Below are 23417 nucleotides of genomic sequence, written 5' to 3'. Positions count from 1 at the left end.
AGCAAACCAAAATCGCAACGTAAGTGTTTCTTCCGGACCACACTAACACAAGGCCTATATCACTACAGATATTGCCTAGTAGACATAAGACTACGATAATTCCAAAACTCACTTGAAAGAGATAACGACATAATTCTTCTTTCACCAGTCCTAGGAGAGATGGACAGTTTGCAACAGAGGTCAACTCCAGGGCAACAGTGAGCAGCTGCAACCCCATGTGGATCATCACTTCTGAGTTGTGGCGATCGTGTGGGTTAGTGAGAGAGATGAGGAAGCGGAGTAGTTCTCGGATACAGGGCAACCCATAGGGTACTAACGCTGTGCCTGGAATGGGGAGGGAGTACAAGTAGAAAGGTCATAATTATAGCACTTCTGAGCCAACCTCTTTCCAATAAGCCCAAGAGATTTTTTTAAATAAAAATATTACTGATAAAGACAAATGCTAGGTACTTCCCTCCCCCCTCTTCAATGGGTGGGATGGATAGAAGCAAACGAAACTTGCTTTTATTTCAAAGTACTCACCTTCTTTCTGAGAGCACTGGGTAAATCTCACTCCCCGGGGATTGACATAGTCCATGTCATGAACAGAAGCAGAGTCTGAGTGTTCAGCTACAGATGTACACTCCTCCAGAACTTCAGGGATAGACTCTACTGAGGCAGATGGCGTCTTTTCTTCCCGGGGGCATTCATTCTTTAGTCACACAAATTAACAATACAGGAAAATTAGTATAAGGTATCATTGCTGCATGAACAGTTCACTGACAGAAGCAACCCTATTCATTCAGATAATATCAATTTTCATAATCAGACTACGTACCTCAATGTTTGGCTGAATGGCTAGACATCAGACACCTAAATTAGCAGCAAATGCTGGTCTATATTTGAAGGCTAGGCTACTTATACTGTTGTAGAATTGCTCTGCTACTTCAGAATGTGTGTGTTATTCTTAACCCAAACCTATCCAACTAGTTGAAGTTGCCTGAACTTTCCTTTAGGTCAGCTGACTGTACAAACTATATTCCAGATGAGCAGTTTATCAGAAACTAGCTTAAGTTCATACCTGGGGCTCTAGCTGTTCTCTAGCTCTAGACTCAGTTAAAGGCACTGATGTACTGATTCCTAAAGGGTTGACCAACTGCAAGTCCGTAAGATCTTCCTTAGAGCTGATCTGAGAGGAGCTCTCTAAGCCACTGTCAGTGGAAGGGCTGACTGTAGTAGATGCGTTTTCTGAACTTCCAGATGAGACGGGAGAAGGTACATCAATGAAATTAACTCCACCTGTTGATAAGAAACAGCAGCAATAAGTAGTAGGTATGCACCCATTATTAAGAGGCTCAGGGCCACATTCCCACTTGTGTATGCACAGTACATTGGGCTGCCACTCATTACTTCTTCTGACACAGAACACAGTGGCCTGCCTCACTGGAATGGGTTGCACAGAGTGTATTCTACTGGGCTGCATTGGCTTCCTGTTGGCTTCTAGGCACAGTTCAAGGTGCAATTCTATGAGTTCAGGAATTGCTAATTTAAAATTATTATTCTTGAAACACCTTTTAAAAATGTATGTAATGTTTTGTGGTATAATCCCTCCCAAGTTTCTTAGCTATTTTCTTGATGAACTGAAAGTTTATTTGCTAATTGTTCATACTTTACTTGCTAATGGTTGTACCACTCTCAAATATCTTATGTCAAGCTAACAATGTATTTTGTAACTGTCGTATATTAAGTAGTAGATTTTTCAAAGATAGCAGCATTAAGGTGCCCTTTATATTGCCACTTATAATTTTCCCCCTATTCAGTTACAACCAAGCGGGAAGACTTTATTCGTCTCCCCTACAATCATGGAACAAAGATCCAGAGAGGTGGGGCAGATTTAGGTGGTTGCAACACAGGCTCCGCAGCAGTGGGCCACTCTGTCCAGCTATAATGTCCCAAAGACCAACAAGGAAGCCAACTGGTGTGGGGCTCCCAACAGTCACAGCTCTGTTCGTTCACCAACATCCATACTATTGTGTATTCTATGGTTGCAGAATCTTTGGATCAAGAACATGGTTAAGGTTATCATTAGAGTTGGGTTTCCATTTATATGTTATAACGGTTCCCGTACCTGTCCCATTGGCAGCAAGCTGCTCTGTTCCTTGGGATACTTTGGCTACATGGCAAGAGTTCCGTGGCGATCTCTTCTGCTTTTTCCACTTTGATGAGTCACTCATTCCCCCTGCTCGCATTTTCAACTGTGAACAGCAAAACACATAGAATATCTCTTATAGCCTATTCACCGTCACAAGAGAATTGGCAACAGCATTTGATCAGACCTAGAACCCTACGATCATGCCAGCTTACCCATGCTTCCTATCGCATGACTCATGATCTAGCCCAACTTTAGTTGGAAATTCATTATCTGTGTATTACTTCAGTTTATAAAATATATTAAAAATTGTTAGCACAGATATGTCTAGGGCTGAGCCTGAATCTCATTGTTGTGTGCCTAAGTATGTAAATGCAAACAAACCAACCACTCCTTCGACATTCTCCCACATTGTCGCATAACCAAGAAACGGAATCAAAAGCCAAGTTATGCAGGTGAGGAGAGCCTCAAGTTTGCTCTCAGTTGCTCTTGTTGAGTTCTCTGGGACCAATTAAACAAGTTGCAAACAGGGATACAGTTGAAGAGGATGGTGTTACAAAGTTTTTAAAAACAGGTAAAAATGTTTCTGTAGTGGAGACATCTTTCTTCTCTGCTCACAAATATTTCTTTATTCTTTTGTTGGCAGGCTCCATCATCATCCTCCCACACACAAAGAAGAGCGTAAGTTGTCTAGTGGCTGTGTGACATTGCCTGGATATATGTGCAGCATTACATTATGGGCTGCCAGCTTTTCTTTATTACATGGATTTTAGAATCCCGCGAAACAGTTGTGAAAAAATAAATCATAGGCCTTTTGACTAGTTACATTCCCCTACTATTTCTTAGCATGCTTCCAGAAGGCCTACCCAAATATAGTTTTGATTTTAAAGCTGAAAATCTCTTTTGCAAATTAAAAAGCTACAAAGGCAGCATTACTCTTGAATGTAATGATAGCTATGTTTAAATAAAAACAGCTTTCTAATCCACCTTGAACATCTTTGTTGTAAACAAAAGGAAACTTAATAGATTTAAGTGCATTTAATCACATAATAAATCATTTATTTAAATAAGCACTGCAATTTTGCTCTGCCTCTGGAACTGGGGTGGGGGACCCTCTGGCCTGCGAGTCATATTTGGCCTGCCGCAGGTCCCAATTTAGTTCACACGGCTGTTCTCACCATATTAGGCCCCCCTGTGACATCAGGTGTGGGGCAGGCAGAAGCACAGCCAGTCCCTACATAAACTAGGCTTGAAGATACTGCTCATCAGAAGCCCTGTGTGGTGCTTTAAAGTCCTGGTGGTCATCACCTGGCAGCAAGCGATGGACAGGTGAGTGGCCCTGCCACCTACCAAATTTGGCCTGTGGATGGTAGGGGGGAAAGGATTAGGCCCAGCAGCCAGATCAGGTTCCCCATGCCTGCTCTAGAGATGCAAAAACACTCACATCAACCTCTGATGGAGAAAGGAAAGTGAGAAATACAAGCATACCTCCTGAGATACGAGCAGGTCACTTAGCACCAAAACACAAGTTCTAACTCCTAATCTTGAAGTGGCATGATCTCAGCTATACTCAGTATATTTGATCTATTTATTTTAAGGGGCGTGTAGGCAAGGCATGCATACATACATACATACATACATACATAAATAATTTTATTTGTATGCCGCCTTTCCACAATAACGATGCTCAAGGTGGCTTACAACATGAAAAGATACATATCTGCAACACAACAAAAGTAGTCATAAACAATAAATAAAACATTAAAAAATACACAACCAAACTGAACAATTTCTGCAACAAGATCTATAGCAAAGATACAAAAAACCATCAGCAGCAACATCCAACCCACAACAACACCCCAGCCCATGAGTCAGCAGCCTCAGTTTTTGCAGCTGGAGTTAGTCAGGGCCCCACCCTCACAGGTCAGGTGGGAAAAGACCCACAAGGCCGGAAGAAGGTATTTCAGGACTCACAGCCAAGACGGCAAGAACATTGCTTTGCAGGGGAAATACTACTCATTTTAAATTATTACCCTGCCTTTCAATTCTATGATCTTCCATGATGACTTATAATAGAACAAAAACTAAAATAAACTTGAAAATACCTAAGCACACGAACACTAAAACTGAAGAACATAAGTAAAAACTATAAATTCAGCAACTGGCAGCATGATGATGATGATGATGATGATTTTAAAAGAAAAGGTCTGTGGAAAATAAAAGGAACTTCAGCCAGCACCTAAAACTCATTAAACTTGGCACCAGGTGAGCTTCACTAGAAGATATTTCCCAGGGCAGAGGACTTCAACTAACAGGCCCCTTCCCTGATCACCCCCCCCCCTCTGCTTACAGCAAACACACCCAGAGGAGGACCTTAGCTGATTATTTTAATAGCTGGATAGGTGAGCAGGCAGTTGCTTTTTTAAAAAGGGCCCAAGTTGTACTGGACTTCAAAAGGTTAAAAACCAACAAAATGAATTGTATTTGGAGATGGACTTAAGGATCAGTGAAATTGCTTTAGAATTTGTGAGGTATGTGCTGCCCAGCTGCCCCCATTCCACAGTCCAGCAGCTGTATTTGGACCAAATGGCATTTTCAAGTAATCTTCAAGGGCAGCACATAATACACTGCAGTAGTCTTATTTGGATGCTACAAGAGCATGTATAATTATGGCCAAGAGGAGTTCTTAGCTAGTGGAAAGCGCTAAGTGCCACTGATGACACTTAGATCTGGTCCTGTCTCTGGGTGTCTAACAACAACCTTAAGATGTGAACCCAATTCTTTAGGTGGAATACAATACCACCCAGACAGTACATCCATCTTATCTGGATTGAGCTTCAATTTATTGGCACTTACACTGTCCACTACTGATCTCAGACACCAATTCAGCACATCTGCCATCTGCTGCCTCACTTGAATTTGATGAAAATGGGGGGGGGGGGGGGCAAGAGGTGGTCATCATCAGCACATTAATTAGAGTCAAGTATCAGCACTTTATGATCTTACTTATTGGTTTCATGCAGATGACAGTATGGGAGGCAGAACCCATGGCACAAGTAGCTCAGAACAGAGTAACAGGGTCAAAGTATCACCTACTGAAACTAGCCATACAGATAAGAATACAACCACTGGAGCATTTTGCAGTCAATCCTCACCCAACCTCCAGTCCAGAAAGGGACATGGTGGATGAACTCAAAAACCACTAAGAGGTCTAGGAGAATTAACAGGGTCACATTCCTCCTGTCCTTCTTCCAATACTGATAATCTAGAAACAGATATACAGCCCTTCTCTTAAAAGGGAACATTTGTGACAAGCCAACACTAAGAAAACTTTTAAGGATTAAAGGACACCTTCTTCAGGAGTGGTCTCATGACTGTCCCCCTTCAATACAACCAGGACCACCTTCTGTGTAAATGAAGCAATAACTAACTCATGGAACCAGTCAGTCATCATGAGATGCTAGCCAGGAAGTGCAAGGTTTGAGCAAACAGATAATATATCACACACCTCCAAGAAACTTGTCCACATCATCAGGCCTCAAAAACTGAAATGAATACAATTTCTAAGTGGATGATGTTCTAAACACATTCACTGACTGGACTGCTGACATGGTGCCATCCAAGTTGAGGTAGACACAAGCTTTTTTATTCCTGACGCGCTTAGCAAATAAATCATGGTGCTATTGAGGGTTCCTTAAAATCAGAATGTAGACTGGAGAATGTAGACTGAGAAAAGCTTCACTGGGCTGCAACCATGCAGATGCAATAGTGACCAAAAAAAGGTATTGCTTATTTGGCACCATCTCTGACACCAAGTAGGCTCACACAGTGTTAGAACAGTTATGGCCCAAGTTTTATGTGCCTTGTGTTCAAGTTGTTATCACATCTGCTTTGCTGCCTCCTGCACCCTTGTGTAACAGGACGCCAAATGGGCTGTATTCAGCGGAAGGGCACTTAGAAATGATTATCTTTATATCCTCAATCATCTACATATCCCACAATGTGAGCAGGGCTTCAACAGATGTAGCAGCCACATGAACTAGAAACATATACACACACGTTGCACTAAGGAATCCATCCAAAGCTTCTAGGGGCAGACCTGGAGTGTGAAATATGAAATTTTAATGTAATCCTTCATCACGGACATAAAATGAACTCTCACAATTTGCATTGCAATTTATGCCACTTGTTAGTTGCCTTATCCACAAAGAACAATCTAATCTGACATAAATCCTATGTGGAAAAGAAAAGTGTTCATCATGCAGCTCTAAATGGAACTCTTTAAACCACAATGGTTAAAATATGAAGTTTGAAGAAGTGCCTTAAGCTCTCTGAATCCAGCTACATTAGAAGGGAAGGAATTTTATGTTAGATTATTATGAGTAATAATCAGTTTGGAAACATAACTCTAGCTCTGGCTAAACAACTTTGTAGAATAATGGCTACCTGGTAAGGGAAAGTGTGGATCCTGCATATTTGTGATACTGTTCTACATATAGCTTTTCCTTTCCTGAATTACTGAACGACTATCACATGGATGCAACTAGCTTGTTTTGTCCTGCTCTGGAGGACAGGACTCAAACCAATGGGTTCAAGTTACAAGAAAGGCGATTCCAACTAAACATCAGGAAGAACATTCTGATGGTAAGAGCTGTTTGACAGTGGAACAGATTCCCATGAGAAGTGATGGACTTTCCGTCATTGGACTTTCCGTCAATTGGATAGCCTTCTATTATGCATGCTCTAGCTGAGATTCCTGCAATGCAAGGGGTTGGCCTAGATGACCCTCGGGGGGGGGGTCCCTTCCAACTCTGTGATTCTATGATTCCATATACTTAGCCTTGTACCCTACCTTAGACAATGCATTAAACCTAGCAATATTTACAGTTGCAGCCGGTTTCCCTGCCGCAAATAGTTATGACCACCATCATTCATTTGTGCCAATATCTCCAGAAATTCATAAACTGCACTAAACTATAGCTTTAAAGATTGGAGATGGTAGCTGGCCATCGATAGCACCATCTCTAGCTTATGTCCTCTATAAATTCTCAGAATATTTTGACAACAGCATTTCTGATGTCTGCAATGTCACTTCCTCTATATTTAAAGCCTTCCTCCCAACACTATCCCAAACAGAAGCAGTTTGCTACATGCATTCTTCCCCAAAGCCATGCTGCATAAGAAACATGAATGAAAGCTTTTGCTACACAACACATAACTACCACCCACAGATGCTTGCAGAAGGGAAGGAGAGAAAGAGAGACCTTCAGTTTCTTAAAGAGTAGTACTCTCTCTAACTGGTTCAGGGCTTTGGACTGTTCCCCATTACATAGTTCCAGTCTGTTGAGGAGATATGGAGAAATCTGTGAAAGACAGTCACATGTACCGTTTGAAAAAGAAAAAAGAAAACTAAACCCAAAGACAGAATCCATGTAACAATGCAAGGAATGATGTAAAGCACACAATGAAAAGCAAAGGAGGACAGTAAGAGTGAAAATCAAGGCCTCTATGAGATGAAGGAGCCACCCACTGATGAATGAAAAGCTCTCACACAGGATATGCTTATAGAAAAGCATTCCACCTTTTACATCTAAGGCTTGCTTTATGTGACACACTCTTAATTTGAACACAGCATATACCTGTATTTGCAAGCATAAACCATCAGAAGTACTACTGAGCCTGTTGGTGCAAATCCTGAGCTCAAAATGTTTCCTAATGCATCAATCTAGGAAGAGACCTATGCATGCACCCTATAGCACTTTGCTCTTGAATATATCGAAGTTGCAGAAGGTTAACTGAATTTTCTCTCTTGTACAAATCAGATTTATGAATAGGAAAATTGTTGTCCTGAATATTCCTTATGAGTCTGATAAAGTTCCCTGTATAACTTGACAGGGAAGAAAATACCCCTGTTATTACAGTACAGGCTAAGCTACAGACTTCTTTGCTTCTTTTTACTGTTCAGCCCCACGCCCTCCCAGGTGACAGGGACCTTGGTGATGGTTGGGACATTTACTCCCACAAGAATAACACTTTTTGAAGGATGACTGCTGAATGATTGATGTGTGGTCACAAGAAAAGGGATCCCTATCTCCTTAAAAAGGAGAGAGACGGAGAATGAGTTTGGAGCCCAATAAGAAAGAAGGGAGAACAAAGGGGCAGAGAAAGAGAGGAGAAATAGACCCAAGTAAAGAAACAATCAAATGCTTACTAAAACACACGAGCTGCTGCCCACATGTCAGCAAGAAAAGAACTGAGTGGGAAGCTATTCAGCCCACCCTTTGAGGCATGGGCACATCCCTGTTCTGGGAGGGAGACATGAGGTCAGTTCCTTAGCAAACACTCTAAAAATTTCCTGATGTCGACTCTGTTCAGGTGCACAAAGATTACAAAAGAAAGCTGCCAGTTAATGGAAGGAGGCAACAGATCTGGCTCGCAGAAGTCACTTCCTTACAATGTCTGCGTGAAGCGATACAGTTGATGACTGACTGATTCACACTGGCATAAAGAGCCATAACCCAAACTCATTTCTTAGATAAGCCTGCACAAGATTCAGAGCTGTGCCACTGATACATTATGTACATTTGTCCCACCTGTCCCCAGAATAGCATAACTACAAACACTTAGAAGCAAAGAATCCATCAGCAGTTTGGGTCTTACCTTCTTTAAGTTAGTCCCTACGTAGCTCTTAGGCTCTTCTTTAAAGTGAGGTAATCTGAAACAACAAGAAAATACATATATTAAGGACAAGGAATAAGGGAAGGCCTTCTTCCTGCCTGGCAGCAAACAGAGTAGAATTGCAGTTCCCTGAAGGCTTCCCCTTGGAATATGGTTTATCTGCCCTCTTCTGATCAAAAGTTACACTACAGTGTAATAATCAGAAAAAGGAATAATCAGTCTTATCAGTTCATGGGTCATGACTAAAGGTCAGAGCTTTGACTTGAATTCACATTTTCAGAAAATGACTGGGTCAAGTCTAATCTTTTGACTCCTAACACAGACACACCTAAAGAAACATTTGCTCTTTAGCTCTGGGTGTTGCCAGCCCTAGCATGGTAGAAAGTGAAGTATCTAAAACACATTAACAGTCCAGAAGAAGAAGAAGAAATCCTTCTCTATATGGACCCATTAATTCAGTAGAGCACTTACTTTGGAATGGATGAGAAAAGCAAAGTCGAATGTCTAGATGTATGTGCATTTTCACCAATATTCACATTTTACATTATAGCCAAGAGTCTTCTTCTTTTAAAAGGCCTAACTAACATGGTTATTGTTACTGAAAATGCAGGGTTGGCCACATAGTAAAAACTAATTAAGAACTGCCTTGCTGGATGCAGATGGAATGGATTTATTTGGGGGGGGGGGTTCGGGGGGAGGTAGACTGCCTCCCTCAGCATAGAACCACTGTGAATGAGCTATCTTTCTTTAGTCCTTGCAGATAAGTCCCCCAGCTCAACTCATTAGAACTTAATAAATTGTTTCAAGTGTACTTTTGAGGTCTGCAGAAGACTGAAGATATCTTTTAATTCAAAACTTTTAACTGAAAAATACAATAAAGCACTGAAGTATATATAATGCTAACAATGTAGACATAAGATCTAATAAATCTGCATTGTTATTATTTATACCCATAAATGGTTAATGACAAACAACAAGAAATAGAAAGATAGATATATCTGCACAAGTTTTAGCTCAGTTGGGTCAAAGAAATTCCATTTAGAGTTTCTTGGCTCCTAAAACTCAAAATGGTCCTTAAGCTGTGTCCTGGGCTGGCTTAAGGGCACACAGTTACCTGGAGCTTTTAAAATCAGCTGGTGGGTAAGTGGGTTGTACAGCTCAGATAAGAACTGAGGCAAAAGGCAGAGAAATGCTTTTGATATTCATGTGATCTGCCAGGCTATTCAGTGAAACTTTCACCTTCTAAGGTTTGGCCCTTTTAATCAAAGACCACAGAGTAAAGCAGTACTTGGAATCTCCTGCTAGGACTTACCCTCCATGAACAACTAGCGTCATTTCTATTACAATATCAGTCTCTAGTAGGCTTCTCCCATATGCAAAATGCATGGTGTTCAATGTTCACTTTCTATCACAGTCCTTTGATCAAGGCAGCTTAATATCTGAGGGCCTACCTGAAAAGTCTAAACCAAAATCTGCAAGTAGCAACTAGGAAATGCATAGTTAGCTCAGGATGCTAATGATGTCTGGGGTTACAAAGTACCACAGACAAATGGGCTCTCTTTCATATATCATTTATCATTTTGCATCCTTACTGAGTGAGATAGCAGGCTTTCAAAGATGCTGGAAACCTATAGCTCTTTGTACACAGAGTAGCTTGCCTTTCTGTCCTTTTCAGAAGCTAACTATATCTTCTGGAAACATCCAACTGAATAGTTAAGAGTGAAATATAGATAAAAAACTATTAATAACCCATTTTTAAAATATCAGAACTACAACAGTACAAAAGGTAAGCAACGTCATTTTACATTCTAAAACCTAAGCATTATGTGTCCCAATTTCCTACAGCAAATATACGAAATACTCAATCTGATCTAGATTAGTATGAAATACTCTTGAAAATCCTTGGTCATAATAGAATAAATGCTGTGGTACAGTAACTGGAAAGTGTATCAGGATATGTTGGAAAGCTTATAACTCAGGCACAGACTCCTTGTCACAGACAAATTATCCAAATTAGTTTTCCCAGATTCACAGTGAACCAAGGTGAAAAAGTACTTCAGTAAGCAGGAACAAATCATCTTAACTGGAAATACATTGAGTAGTAAAAGCCAACTGGATCCTGCATTTAAAAAAGCGTCTCAGATGCATGTTGTTTGAAACATAAACCCTTTTGCTAAACCAGCACAGTTAAAACTAATAGTGGCAAACCATTCATGTTCTCATTGTTCTGCACCATTTCCAACACTATTGCCATGTTTGGATGTCACATTAAACCAGAGTTAGCATGCTAAGAATGAGCCTCAGCAAGGACCAAGCATTTGCATGGACCAGATAATGCTTGGACTGGGTGATTTTTCCGGAGCACGCCTGCCTACCCACCCACCCCCGACTGAAGTGTGGATTCTTCCTGTCCTTGAAGGGCCACCTGAGCTGTGCTGAGACAAACACAAGGAGGTTTACCTTGTGAAGAGCAGCTGCACCATGTCGACCAGAGTGTGCTCTGCAGATTTTCTCAATAACTCTGAAGACAAAAACAAATAACACAGGTGTCATTACTTGGTGTGATATTATCTAGAGGCTTCTCCAAGTAGACTCCCCTCCAAGTGTTGTTTACAAAGGATTACTGAAAATTTATTAAAACCAGCTTCAGCCTCAGCTGTGCAGCAGAATGTGCAAAGGTACACTAAGTGGCGCTACAGAGCTGAAACAGCGGGTGAGTGAAAGAAACACACAAGCAACTGAGCAAAAAGTGGTCTGCAAACACCTTTTTTATTATTACTAAGTTCAACTGCGCATATTTAGCATATTTTACGCTTGTTTATGTTCCAGCACATACTCATATTGCAGACAGAGCTCTGGTCATTTCCTAGAAACCATTACCCATCTGGGAAAGTTTGGGGTTTGCTTTCTTGCATTGAAAACCTACCACTAAGTCTCATCTCAAAGCATATACGGAAGCAAGACTGCATGATTTCACAGACTGACTCATTGGTGAGATGAGCTCCAACTGGCGTCAGGAGAAGAGTCCTCAGGACCTGAAAGAAGAACAAATAAAGATGACATTCCAACAGCAGTGTCAGGAAGAGAACTCATGTACAACAACAGAGAATATCTGAAAACTTCAACCGAAGGAAGGGAATGGGGGATTACATCTCTTGCATGCCATAACTGCTATTACTCTCACTTTAATGAATGAAAGCAAACAATGCTTTGCCATGTACTGTGATTGGGCTCTCACCCCTCACTCTACCACACCAAGGAAGCCTAATTTTCACTACAAAAGATAAAAAAAACTCCTCTCTAAATCCAGTTGAGGATTATTTTGAACTGGAAAGCTTTTAGTGCAAGTACAAGAGTCCTAAGTTTAAAAACATTGATGAAAACTAAAGTAGAAGTCCCAACCCCTTTTTTCCTTCCCCAATCCGGTCTCCATGAAACAAGATTAACAGGGTACCAGGCACAAGACATTACACTAATTTCCCCTTTGTTCCACATACCTGCAAGATCTTCATCAGGACAACTTCATCACTCGCAGGGTCTGTGCCCACAAACCGGGCATGTGTGACAGCATCTGCCATGTTCTCCATTCCCTCAGCTGTGCCCTCATGGTTAGAATCTGTATAACAGATAATTTTTTGACATTATCAAACCAGGGGAATTTTGCACCACAGCAAAATTCTCCATTCTTATTTCCATGGCTTTCCTTTCCATTCCCTGCGTTTCATCCAAAGCTCTCTTTACTCAGATTAGAATCACAGTTCAAGTTAGGGTTCAACAAAAGATAAATTCTTATTTGGCAATGGATTGATTCCATGCATTTAATACTCCAGTAATTAGATTGTGCTATTTATTATCTTTAGTTCCAACTTTGGTAGCTTGGTTCTCACACCAAATCCTTTTGCAATCTGCATCAAAATTTGTTGTACAAAAGATCAGTCCTTATTTGCTGCATTTTTATGCCACCCTTAATGTAAAAGGATCCCCAAAGATATTGGTTTTGAAGTACCACTACATATTACTCTATATACTTTCCATTCTTCAGTTGTAATCAGTTTTCAGTATTTTCCAAATGGCTCAGTTTCCCTCCCCCAGAAGCATATGGTATATCTGCTGAGGGCAGGGAGGAGATAAAGTATCTTCCTCCATGCCCAGAATTGAAATGTGGTCCTTCTTCTGGGACATTCACTCAGCTGCGTGAAATTATGTAGCTGACATGAGAAGGCAAAACAATTATTCCAAATCATTACCTATTAGTGCATACGAGAGGAACTTATTTACAGATGTCAAGGCCAATCCAGTGATGGGGCCTGTAGTATCTTCCGAACGAATAACTTCCAGGAAAGGTCGAAGGAAGACAATAGGCTCAATGGCTGAAAGCTCTAAAGCAAAAGACAAATCACAACATTATTAAAAACACCATGTAACATCACCTCCAGTGCAGGAAGAGCAATGTCTCCCCTTCTCAGACTCAAGTCTTGCAAACCCATGATTCAACACACTGAGCAATTTCATTTATGTAATGTAAAGTTTCAAATAAGTTAAACACTGCATGGGAAAAAATAAAAATTTAAAAAGACAAGGCCCAGAAGAGGGAATAGAAGGATGGAACACAAGCACAGAGAGATTATAAAACTTAATATTTTGGTAAACTCCTGACCGAGTTTCACTGCTTAAATACAAACATGTGGCATACTGGGCATACCGGGGCCAATTCACTAAGAGAAATGGTAGCATTTTGATTGAATGCCAGCAATCATATTAGCCACACAGACAAAAATCCAGGTCCACTCAGCACCCACCAGCTACAACAGTCATTAATAATTTGCCTTGGAGACCTCAAATACATATAAAAGAATGTGTTGAAGACCAATTTACTTTCCTTTATAGCACATAATGAAAATAACCTTAGACACACAATTCTCAAAGTGTAGAAGGACCACAAATACTTGCAGCACCAAACTTCTCTAATCACTCATGTTTATTAGGAAACCATCAGATGAGCTGCCTACCAGAATAATAAAAATAATAAAATAATAATAATAATAATTTTATTATTTGTATGCCGCCCATCTGACTGGGTTGCCTTCCGATGGGCAGAAGGCCATCGCTTGGGGGTTATGGCCTTTCATGACAATGGTTTCATGACTATTTCAACAAGGCAAAGCACTGTACAACTGAAACATATGAAATATAAAAAGCAACAGAACCCAATCATTATCCCATCACATGCACAATCCTATAAAAGAAGAAATACATATAAAAATAAGTAATAGAGCTGAGGAGGCTATAATGCATAAAATATTCTCAATTTGTTGTACAACCAGGATTTTTCCACACACATACATCTGAAACCGTATATGCCAGCATCATAGAGAGTCCTTCTTTTTGTAATGACATCCACTCAACTGCAGTAGAATCAATCTAGTAAATCCTTGGCAAACAGTGGAGGTGCTGAGAATTCACTCATGTGAATCTGACAGTTGTCCTTTCCCAGCTTAACTCTGATGATTATTTAAAAAAAACAAAAACACCTGTTATTTAAAAACAAATTAAGTATGGAGTATATTTGCAATACTTGTGCACCTTAACCAGACTTTATAGGATTGTTCATAGGAAGTCTTTGCCATCTGTACCAGTTGTAGCTTCCAAACTGTTTTCAAAGACAGGTTCACGAGAAAGTAATTGATCTGAGAGTTGCATGACCCTGACATGAATGAATTCTCAGCAACTTCAAGGCTCAGTGCTTGTAGACTGTCTATGGCAACGGATTTTAACTCCAAATGAAATTACTAAGACAAAATGCAAGCAATCCCCCCATGACAAATGTGTCTGCCCCGTGACCAAACATTGATAGTTATTGATCCTGGATTTACTAAGAATTAAAGCAAAGTTTCCAAAATTCTCTTAACATGAGAAAGCAACTGCTCCAGCACCCCAGTAAAGCTAAATGAAACCCAAAGGAATTCCTTTGAACTGCACAGACAGAATGCTCTGAATCAAGTTTTGAAGTGTGTCAATTTAAGCACTCATTTTACCTTTCAAATAGAAATTGACACATGTCAAAAAGACCAATTACATTGTAACACACTATGGAATTCTTCAGTCACTACTCCAATGTGGGATTTCATACCAGATTTTTCTTTCAAGATAACTGGCCAAAACTAAGGAAGCAGGCAATTGAAAAGCCCAGGAGAAATTAAAAACTTCTACAGCAATACTTTAAATTCAGTAACTATCCATAGCTCTTCATGGCTTGCACACTATGAATAACTTCTTCATTCCCAATTCACTCTGTTGTCAAAGAAAATGCTCTATTGTTCCAGCCAAAGGGTAAAGCGACCCCTGACCATTAGGTCCAGTCGCGGACGACTCTAGGGTTGCGGTGCTCATCTCGCTTTATTGGCCAAGGGAGCCAGCGTACAGCTTCCGGATCATGTGAGCAGCATGACTAAGCCACTTCTGGCAAACCAGAGCAGAGCATGTACCTTCCCGCCGGAGCGATACCTATTTATCTACTTGCACTTTGATGTGTTTTCGAACTGCTAGGTTGGCAGGAGCAGGGACCAAACAACGGGAGCTCACCCCGTCACGGGGATTCGAACCACCGACCTTCTGATCAGTAAGCCCTAGGCTCTGTTTTTTAACCTACAGCACCACCCGCGTCCCATTCTATTGTTCTAGAGAGCCTGAAAACAAGAATTTCAGCTTTGTTCTCAGTTAACTGTCTTGGCTGTTACATCTGTCTACTTAGCTTTCCTTCAAAGCTTTTCTGTAAACCGCCTTGGTACTTCTTTGAAATGAAAAGGTGCTACACAATACTGTAATTACCACAGTTTCAACTCATATCTACCAAGAAAAGAAAAAATCTTGATTAGCATACCTCTACCAGAGACCTCAGACCTCACTGCCAGTCAGAGCACAGTGGACAATAATGGTCAATATGGGCCAATGATCTGACTCAGAATAATGCAGCTTCGTCTATCTTTGGCCAAGGCCTTGGAGATGCTGAAACAACCCTTAAAGGAGTACAATATCATAGGTTTTCCAATGGTTAAGAAAGCCAAAAAAGAAAGCCACAGGGGCACTTTAGAGTTCTCTTTTCTTCCAAAACAAGGATTAATAATTGTACCAAAAACATTACGGTCTTTGTATACGAATCACTGAAAGATTCACTTAGGTGTCAGATATGTAAAATAACATGTGAAAAAGTGGACAACCATTCTTGGGTCAACTACAGTGGTACCTCGGGTTACATACGCTTCAGGTTACATACACTTCAGGTTACAGACTCCGCTAACCCAGAAATATTACCTCAGGTTAAGAACTTTGCTTCAGGATGAGAACAGAAATCGTGCAGCGGCGGCACGGCAGCAGCAGGAGGCCTCATTAGCTAAAGTGGTGCTTAAGGTTAAGAACAGTTTCAGGTTAAGAACGGATCTCCAGAACGAATTAAGTACTTAACCCGAGGTACCACTGTATTCCGATCTTTATATGCATTAAAATATATTACTTGTACATTAAAGATGTACGGTTGTGGATAAGATTTTTTGATATCATTTCCATAGCATTGTAAAACAAAATGTTGTACAAAAGTTAAATGAGAAACCAAACACTTCATGGCAGAAATAAGGTACATGGAAACTGGAGGCCAAAGTCTCTTTCTTACTTTAAGAAAACAATTTTAAACTGATAGGGTTGCAGATTCTGCTGTAAAATGGTTCTTAAAAAATAAATAATGATAATCTGCTGGGAGGCAGCAAATTCCACAGGTAGAGAGCCGGAACTGAGAAAGAATAAATACATGAATAGAACAGCAAATCTTAGGACAAGACATGTAGTGCTAAAAAGATCATTAGAAACTATACCAGGGTTTTAAAGAAAACAAGGGGGGTGCTTTTCATCAGGACTACACAGCACATGGAGAGGGAAGGTTTAACCCTTTCTTCCTAAGCTGCAATTGTGAAGAAACACACACAGGCATGAATAGTAGCCTTTCATAAAAGTTGTCATTGAGATCTTGTTTTCTAAGGCTGAGGGATTTTCATTGGGATTACAGTTGGGAAGGGATTAAGCTTCCACTTGTTGCACTGTAGTTCCAGTCAAAATCAGACATACCTTCTATTGTTGTTGACTATCATGTCTAAGGATTAGTTATGTAAATGTAAATAGTGGGAAAACAATGAAGAGAACATGCAGGAGGAGAAAGAGAAGATAGTTGATAAGACCACACTGTAGCTGAAATGTCTGGACCTCTAAGGACATAAATGTTTAAACACACAAGAGGAGCTGGACAGGTAAATTTTTATTTTTTAAAAAACACGCAGGAGAACTTATTTAAGAAGTGGTAAACACAGATATTACAGTTTCCAAATTGTTACCAATGGGTATCTTTTGTGACTGTCTCCTTAGCATGGTTCTTTAAAACAGGATGCAAAGTAAGGCTACTTTCTCCCATGCCATTTGCATGGCTATATCTCATTTTGTTTCACATGTGGAGTGCTGTTGAAGGGCTTTGCCATTCCTTGGAATGTGTCACTAACTTTGCTGATAGAACCCAGCAGGTGAAACAACTGTGTAAGGCGGCTGGCTGCCTTTTCTCTGCAACACAGTCAGTTGTGTTTTCTGCTGAAATGAACTAGTGTGAAATTAAGTCATGGCTGCAGCACATGTTTAAACTTTTAGGAAAATGCACCACTAATAAAGGATTAACTCCTTCCTGTCTTCTGAATATGCTGTCTAAAGATTTAAGGCTTGCTTATGATCAAGGTAAATATAATTCACTGGCAGTATCCAGAGTTTTTCCTCTATAAGCATCAAGGTGGGGGGTGGGGAATTAATGGAATGAGAAGATGGGCCTTGCAAAAGGAGGCTTCCTGCTCTTCCCACTCCACTTCCTGGATCAGGGCAGCTAGGAAGCACACAGCTTGAGCAGAGAGGCTGCAACAGGTCTCTCCAGACAGCTTCCCCCTGAAGCTGGGTGTGCATAATAACACAGGCAGCAGCTGCAGCCTAGAAACTTGAAATGCAGCTGTCACCTGGCAGATTTTCCTGTTGCCTGGTGACTCCATGGATTTACTGGGCAAGAGGACCCAGCATGGCCATGTCAGAGAACCATGACACAATCCCCACCTCTGTTTTTTACTGAAAGATCCAACTTAATGGAAGTTTTCAAGCTAATAAAAGAAAGCACCACATACACACAAAAATCTAATGTAATTTCATCTTCTTGCAAAGACGTGAGTAGTTTTTGTCCAAGTGCAGATAAGCAGATGTGTTAGCACCTCCCACTTCCACCATAATGTCCAATGAAAAACATAGGGAAGGCATTTTAATGGGTGCACAACATGTGCATCTATTTCTCATTACACAATTTCATTTTATTTATTTAAAGAACTGATAAACTGCTGGATGCCAATCATCTACATACTCTTTCCAGCTTGTTATTGTGCTATGCAGAATATTGCTCAAAAGACAATGGTTAAATTGGCTTAATTGTATCATGAAATGATCACTGTATCTTTTCTGTGCCAATGTTTTGGGAAACGCCTTCTATTTTTGTGATGTGTTCCGGCAGCAGCAAAAGTAACATTTTCATTTCTGAAAACAAGACTGTTGCAGTTGTGTGAAGCAGCAGTGGCAGCAACGGCATAACATGCCTTCATCTACAAATATATGGAATTGCACCCAAAGTGGCAGAGGTGATGAGGAAAACCAGGCCAGGGGGCAATCAGGATCATACATGCAGATGTGAAAGTAAAAATATGGGCTACATTCTATTTTTGTTCACAATTTATACTTTAATTCAAGTAAAAGAGTTTGTCTGTTAAAAACAGTAAAGGAAACAAAAAAAACCATAACTGCAAATGTACAAAATACCGCTATAAAAATAAAATGGATCACAAATAATGGCAAAAGTGACAACAAACACATGTTGTCATGTTGCAAACTGAAGTAACAGGCAATATATGCACAATAACTATTAATTCATGATTTTCTACAGTGACTTTACAGAAAAATCATACATTCACATGATCATATTGTTGTTTGCCACCTAATTGGCAAAGATCCACTCTGACTAATTCTTGATTATAAAGCACTAATATAAATCTGGATTTTGTTCGGTAAGAAATATCACAGACACTGTGTCCATTACTACTAAATATTAAAGCAAATAAATTGAATACATTGTGAATTATTTCAGTTATATATCATTTGTAATCTGTCTTTTAATTTTATTTTTTAATTCTGTATACAAGAGGTATATAAGTTTTGCCTCCCTTCCCTACACACGCGTGAAATTGCTGATTCAGTTGATAATCCAAAAGTGGGTAACTATGGACAAGGAGTAGTAAATAAAACAAAACAATGTGGCCGAAACATTCATTTGATGTATGTTCTAATGAGTTGTATTCAGTCTAAATCTTACATGTTCATTTAATAAAACACATCAGTTAGTTGGGGAGGATACCAAAGTCATCTAAGTACTGACGACAGTATTAAGGGGATTAATATTAATCTTGGCTGTTTCAGGTTATTCAAAAAATAGTAACTGTTCCACCCAACAAGAGCCAGAGGGCAGCATGGGAAAGCCTAAACAAGAGTAAGAAGATTAATGAACCCTGTAAATATTTGCCGCCCCCCTTCCCGGTACATGGGGCGTTGAATCCCCAGCAGACTCAGTCATACCACCACTCCACTGCAAATCTTTTGGGCAGCTGAAGCTAGCATAGCTAATGCTTATTCACTATTGTTTTTGCTGATAACCAGTAGTACTGAGAACCCTGAAGAATAGGCAAGGGCCACAGAGCAGCTGGTTTGCTCAATTTCCCAGCACAGAACAAAACTCATAAATTATGGCCCTTTCAATGGACTTGCTTGCACAAGTAACTGTTGGAATGAATTTTCTACTCATAGAAAGCTACCGTTTCTTGTGTCAAAGGTGGAAAAAATGTTAATACAGCAAGAAACACTTGCTGTTATCATTCATTTTATAAAGTTTTTAAAGTTCTGTAGAGTGCCAGAAATTTAACATTATGTTTGCAACACAAAGTAGCTCCATTTATATTAAACACCACCAAGCAAGTGTTTGTCTTTTGCTTTGCTTATTTTGGTAAAAATAATAACAACAACTCCTCTACCGAGTTCAACTAGCACAATCCAGGAGAGCCAGTGAAGATGGCTGCCAAAGGGTGGCTATCTGTGACAACATGAGCCCCTAGAGAATATGCTTATAAGAAGGAGGGAGCTCATTTCCAGTTGTTACTCCTGCTTGCTCTGCTATCCTGGGTACCTTTCTTCAACCTTTTCCACACATCTCACTTGACAAAATGACTATCCAATTTTCCACATCTAACATCCTTCTGATAAAATCTCTCCCAACTCCTGATTGCTATATCTGCTGCCATTATCTCTCCTCTTCTTTGGATCCTGCCCTATTACATTCAAGCACACCACTCTGTATTTAAAAATACACCCATTGACCCATCCTGTCTCACCAGTTACTAGCCTACCATGTGTCTCCAAACTTCTAAAGCATATTACCTCTTTCTCTCCTTTTGCTATCTTGATCCCCTATCCCAAAGGTGGCTTACACTCAGTTTGAGGGGCTAATCTCCCATTAAATTGCCAAGTGCACAGACTCTGTAAAATGTTACAGGAACTTGAAAAGAGGAGAGTAGGTTTGGGAGCACTTTGTCCAATTCTACTTCCCCATAAAGTGAAGGGAAGGGTTGGAACGCCTCTCATTTGTGTGTCAGATGGTTCAAAGATAGCTGTCACATTCCTGAAACTGAGATTTGCTAGTCAATTTGTGCCTTGTGGTCTCTGTTTAAAAGAAACCTCAGCTGCCAAAACAAGGCAGTCAATCGTCAAGACAGTCAATGGTCTTATGTACGTGAGTATGACCATGGTAAGAACTGCCCTGATTAAATGCTCTACTTGGCAGCTACTCAGTTAAATTACTTTGAATTTATGAATTCAATACACTCTAGTAATGCCATCTCTTATGTTAAGCTGACATCTATTTTGGTTAAAGTACAAAAGAGTACTACCAGATCATTCCAGAGCCAGAGGGAGGAAATCCACATTTGTAAAATTCTACCAGATGTCACTACAACTGAAGCCTACCCATTGACCAATAATTAAAAGCATCCCTCTGCTCCTCTCTTCTCATTTCCATGAGAAACACCTTACTTTACTATTTATACCCCACTACACAAGCCCTTTCCCAGTGTTTCATTGCAGCCTAGATAAAAAGAACTGTGATTCTAGTTCTGTATGCAAGGGGACTTGATATTTGCTTTCCTCACACACACAACCTGAACAGCACACACCAAATTCCAAACTAAGAGGAGTTTCAAAAATATTGTGTAATACAGTAAAATTCCACTAGGCTATTGCAGTCTCCTTGAACCATTCCATGCAGCTCTCAGCATCCTCTCCAACTCATTCATAAAATAACTGCATCATAATGTTTCAGTCAAATCAGACAGTAAAACTCCTTCTCATAGGAGAAACAGAAGAATACAAAGTTAAAAACCCAGAGTAAGATATTAAAATTAATTTCATCTCTCTTACTCATAAGTAGCCTTCACACCAACTTTCCTGACTCAGACTACTTCAGGCTTCTTTCCTAGTACACTAGAAAATCTGTTACTAGGTCTTAATTTGGCATTACTATTCGCTAATAGAAGTATTCTGTTTACTACATTAAGCCTTAGTGTGGATGTTTCTTATTAACCATCAGATAAAAGGCATGATAGCTAGGCACCAAACAGAAAAATAGAGAGGGTCTGTGAGCACTTACAAAAGGATGCTGTGATTACTAACACCCAGCATGGGTTTCTCAAAAACAAGTCATGCCAGACTAATCTGATTTATTTTTTTGAGAGAGTTACAAGACTGGTGGCTCAGGGGAATGCTATGGACGTAGTGTATATTGATTTCAGTAAGGCTTTTGACAAAGTCCCTCATGATATTCTTGCAGAGAAGCTGGTAAAATGTGGGAAGGACAAGGTAACTGTTAGGTGGCTTTGTAGCTGGTTGACTGAGTGCTCACTAACGGTTCTTCTTCATTCTGGAAAAAAGTGACAAGTGGGATGCCACAGGGTTCTGTCCTGGGACCACTGTTTATTAATTTAAAATCTTAGGACTCTTCCTCAGGGCAACTATAGAAGCAAAACATATATACAATCCATTCTATTACATTCCATTAGAACATTCCATTAGAACCAATTTCTAATCTTAAGAACTAAGCAGAGTATCATAAAATGAAAATTTAAGTATAAAATGTAGCCTGAATAATGGGGGAAACTAAGAAACTTAATTTTTTCAACATTTATTTAACTTAATCCTATTTTTCTTGAAGAACAATAAAGCAATCCTGTAAGCTGCAAGCTACATAGTGTTCAACAGGACTTATTCCCAGGTATGTGTGCATAGGATTGTTCACAGAATCATAGAATAGTAGAGTTGGAATGAACCATGGGGGTCATCTAGTCCAATCAGCTGCAATGCAGGAATCTTTTGCCCAAGGTGGAGCTTGAACCCACAACCCCTAGATTAAGAGTATTATGGTCTACCGACTGAGCTATATTTGATAAAGCTTAGAGAAAAAGGCCTGGATAAAAAACCACGAAAAGGCTCAGTAGTTGTATTTTGCCAGATAAAAAAGGTGGCATAGGCAATGTTCTCATATATGGGACTATCACTGCAGTTGCAGTATAGTAATAATTTATTGTTATTTATACCCTGCCCATCTGGCTAGGTTTCCCCAGCCACTCTGGGGAGCTCCCAATCGAATATTAAAAACACAATACAGCATTAAACATTAAAAACTTCCCTAAACAGGGCTGCCTTCAGATGCCTTTTAAAAGTAGGATACCTGTAGTTGCTTATTTCCTTGACATCTGAGTAGTCTCACAGAATAATGGACTGCAATACATTTTGCATTTATAGTTGCTAGAGTGAGTCAGAAAGATTGAAATGCTTTGGACTAACATATCACCCTTCCTACACCTTTGTAGTCTCCCCTATCTCTATTTTTTCTAATCCATCATGTCCCTATGGGAACATACCCCCAGATTTTCCATGATGTTGTTCTCCAACTTTGTCACATAGCTAATACACAAATTCTGCTTTTTATATATTTTATCAGTCTATACACTAAATGGTCTACGAGCAGAATATGTGGACTGGGAATTAATGTTCAATTGGTTCAAAACAACATTACAGGAAGCCACAAAAAACCTTGATTCCTCAGAACATTGTCCGTGTTTAAACACAGAAGTCTCTCCACCTATGCAGTGGAACTGAGCTCAGTGGAACTTACCGTACTGTTAGTTTCCAAATTATTAGGTTATTGAAACAATTTGAATAGTTTCACTTTAACATCCCAACACACTCTCAATCGGCAAAGTCACTGCATTATCATAACATGCAAGTATTATGGGGGAAATCAAGTTTATGATTCACTGGGGGACTAAGAAGTGTTAATTTCAAGTAATAAGAAAAGTTTTTTAGTCTTCTGTGTACTATATAAATATAGGCATGTGTATAGAAGAATTGTTTCTGTGTATGGAGCAAAATTTGCCTTCCCATACAGCACTTTAGA

At 39.9% G+C, this 23417-nt stretch overlaps 1 protein-coding gene across 23 annotated transcripts in view; it reads right to left on the bottom strand.

Moving 5' to 3' along the window:
• GBF1 (golgi brefeldin A resistant guanine nucleotide exchange factor 1) overlaps window positions 1-23417 on the bottom strand; it is an 84051-nt gene that overhangs the window by 33531 nt on the left and 27103 nt on the right. For 12 of the 23 annotated variants that reach the window (XR_014511145.1, XM_083440261.1, XM_083440271.1 and 9 more), the window contains exons 4-12: window positions 13054-13185; window positions 12304-12422; window positions 11733-11841; window positions 11267-11327; window positions 8789-8843; window positions 2108-2234; window positions 1061-1278; window positions 523-691; window positions 113-324 (exon numbers count right to left, since the gene is read on the bottom strand). Coding sequence is in view for 22 of the 23 variants with exons in the window: in XM_083440261.1 (XP_083296387.1) it covers window positions 113-324; window positions 523-691; window positions 1061-1278; window positions 2108-2234; window positions 8789-8843; window positions 11267-11327; window positions 11733-11841; window positions 12304-12422; window positions 13054-13185 (1202 nt within the window). In the remaining variant the exon portion in view is untranslated. Of the gene's footprint in view, window positions 1-112; window positions 325-522; window positions 692-1060; window positions 1279-2107; window positions 2235-7392; window positions 7492-8788; window positions 8844-11266; window positions 11328-11732; window positions 11842-12303; window positions 12423-13053; window positions 13186-23417 lie in introns of all 23 variants that reach the window. The other 11 variants (XM_083440253.1, XM_083440274.1, XM_083440255.1 and 8 more) reach the window with 1 other exon arrangement.

The sequence above is a fragment of the Podarcis tiliguerta genome (assembly GCF_965153285.1).
Source record: "Podarcis tiliguerta genome assembly, chromosome: 5".
NCBI lineage: Eukaryota > Metazoa > Chordata > Lepidosauria > Squamata > Lacertidae > Podarcis > Podarcis tiliguerta.
Note: the sequence above shows the minus strand (reverse complement) of the source record. Positions and strands in the feature narration are given on the sequence as shown.